Here is a 2500-nt window from a genome sequence, read left to right as displayed (position 1 = left end):
CACCAACACCAGCACCAACAACAACAACGACAACCACAACAACAACGACAACCACACCAACACCAGCACCAACAACAACAACCACAACAACAACAACAACGACAACCACACCACACCAACACCAGCACCAACAACAACAACAACAACTACAACCACACCACACCAACACCAGCACCAACAACAACAATGACAACCACAACAACAACGACAACCACACCACACCAACACCAGCACCAACAACAACAACGACAACCACAACAACAACGACAACCACACCACACTAACACCAGCACCAACAACAACAACGACAACCACAACAACAACGACAACCACACCACACTAACACCAGCACCAACAACAACAACCACAACAACAACGACAACCACACCACACTAACACCAGCACCAAGAACAACAACCACAACAACAACAACAACAACAACCACACCACACTAACACCAGCACCAACAACAACAACCACAACTACAACCACACCACACTAACACCAGCACCAAGAACAACAACCACAACAACAACAACAACGACAACCACACCACACTAACACCAGCACCAACAACAGCAACAACAACAACAACGACAACCACACCACACTAACACCAGCACCAACAACAGCAACCACAACAACAACGACAACCACACCACACTAACACCAGCAACGACAACCACACCACACCAACACCAGCAACGACAACAACAACAACGAGGACGAGGACGAGGACTGACCTGCCAGCTGCCTCCTGCCAATGGCGACGAGGGCCTCGAAGAGCAGCTTGACCACGTTCTCGTCCTTCCGCACCCCGTGCAGCCAGATGGACAGCAGGCGGTACCCGTGCTCCCGGTAACTGTGCGACCCTGCACGTGACACACGTCACCCCCATGTCACACAGCCTCAATGTGTACCCTGCATCATCACTCCTCCATGTTCGTTTTTAACTCTGGGGTCATATCTCGTTTCTTGGCTGGAAGTTCTGCTGTGACACTCTGTAGCGATACCGACAAGTTTACACCACCACCACCACCACCACCCCCCCCCCCCCCCCCCCCCGAGGATGATTTTTCTAGGCTTGTCTAGAATGACCCCTACATCCATCGCGATGGAGGCGGTAAGTGTGGCGGGGTTAGCTCTGTCTACTTTCAGTGTAACAAACAGTAAAGCGTGGTAACTCTTCATACACAACACATGATTGCCTCGGTGGTGTTTTGACTCGAAATGGAAGAACAATGAGTCAAGGAGAGTAAATGATTAACGTACAATAAAGAGTTGTAACTCTCTTTACGCAACGTACATAACTTCAAGTCCATGCTGCTAATGCAACCGATTCAGCAGACACACAGATATATAAAAGGTACAGTGGAACAAACCCAGACACTTCTTCGTTAAAGGGAAGCTCCGGGCTTGTCTTTGTACCGATCATTTGACATGTGCACACAGCAGCATTGACAGAAGACACGTGCAAACAAAAACTAGCTTTCATTCAAGACTGACATATCCTTTCTTATCCTGAATATGCTACACGTAATTTACGGACAACACAGAACAAACACATGGTTTCGTCGGTGGTGGGTTTTTTTTTATTACTCCTAATGGAAGAACATTGAGGCAAGGACAGTAAATGATTAACAAATAATAAAGAGTGGTAACTCTCTTCATACAGTATACTGGTGCTCAATGAAGGCTTATTACCCAGCTATCAACGAACCAGTATACTGGTGCTCAATGAAGGTTTATTATCCAGCTACCAACGAACCAGTATACTCGTGCTCAATGAAGGTTTATTACCCAGCTATCAACGAACCAGTATACTCGAGCTCAATGAAGCTCTATTATTATCCAGCTATCAACCAACCAGTATACTCGTGCTCAATGAAGCTCTATCATTATCCAGCTGTCAAACAACCCCTATACTCGTGTTCAATGAAGCTCTATTATTATCCAGCTATCAAACAACCAGTATACTCGTGCTCAATGAAGCTCTGTTATTATCCAGCTGTCAGGCAACCAGTATACTCGTGCTCAATGAAGCTCTATCATTATCCAGCTGTCAACCAACCAGTATACTCGTGCTCAATGAAGCTCTATCATTATCCAGCTGTCAACCAACCAGTATACTCGTGCTCAATGGCACGGATGTGTTCCGGGGCGAAGTTCCAGTAGGCGGCCAGCAGCTTCCAGTCCCCGGGCCTCAGCTGCCTTGTGGCCAGCCTCCACAGTACGTCCCGCATGGGCCCCGCCCCGGAGTGCACCGGCTTCCTCAGGTACAGCTCGGGGTCCACGTACCCCACGTCCATGTCCAGGTAGTCCTGTTGGTGGTTTTGTTGAAGGGTGTTTTATTTAACGTCCATGTCCAGGTAGTCCTGTTGGTGGTTTTGTTGAAGGGTGTTTTATTTAACGTCCATGTCCAGGTAGTCCTGTTGGTGGTTTTGTTGAAGGGTGTTTTATTTAACGTCCATGTCCAGGTAGTCCTGTTGGTGGTTTTGTT

At 47.7% G+C, this 2500-nt stretch overlaps 1 protein-coding gene across 1 annotated transcript in view; it reads right to left on the bottom strand.

Annotated features, from left to right (window-relative positions):
* Nucleotides 1–2500, bottom strand: part of LOC143282318 (uncharacterized) — a 64677-nt gene that overhangs the window by 3212 nt on the left and 58965 nt on the right. Inside the window, exons 15-16 of the mRNA XM_076587922.1 lie at nucleotides 2123–2321; nucleotides 744–872 (exon numbers count right to left, since the gene is read on the bottom strand). Of these exons, the coding sequence (XP_076444037.1) occupies nucleotides 744–872; nucleotides 2123–2321 (328 nt within the window). The remainder of the gene's footprint in view (nucleotides 1–743; nucleotides 873–2122; nucleotides 2322–2500) is intronic.

The sequence above is a fragment of the Babylonia areolata genome, chromosome 5 (genome assembly GCF_041734735.1).
Source record: "Babylonia areolata isolate BAREFJ2019XMU chromosome 5, ASM4173473v1, whole genome shotgun sequence".
NCBI classification, from domain to species: domain Eukaryota; kingdom Metazoa; phylum Mollusca; class Gastropoda; order Neogastropoda; family Buccinidae; genus Babylonia; species Babylonia areolata.
The sequence above is the reverse complement of the archived record's forward strand: the minus strand, read 5'-3'. Positions and strand labels throughout refer to the sequence as shown.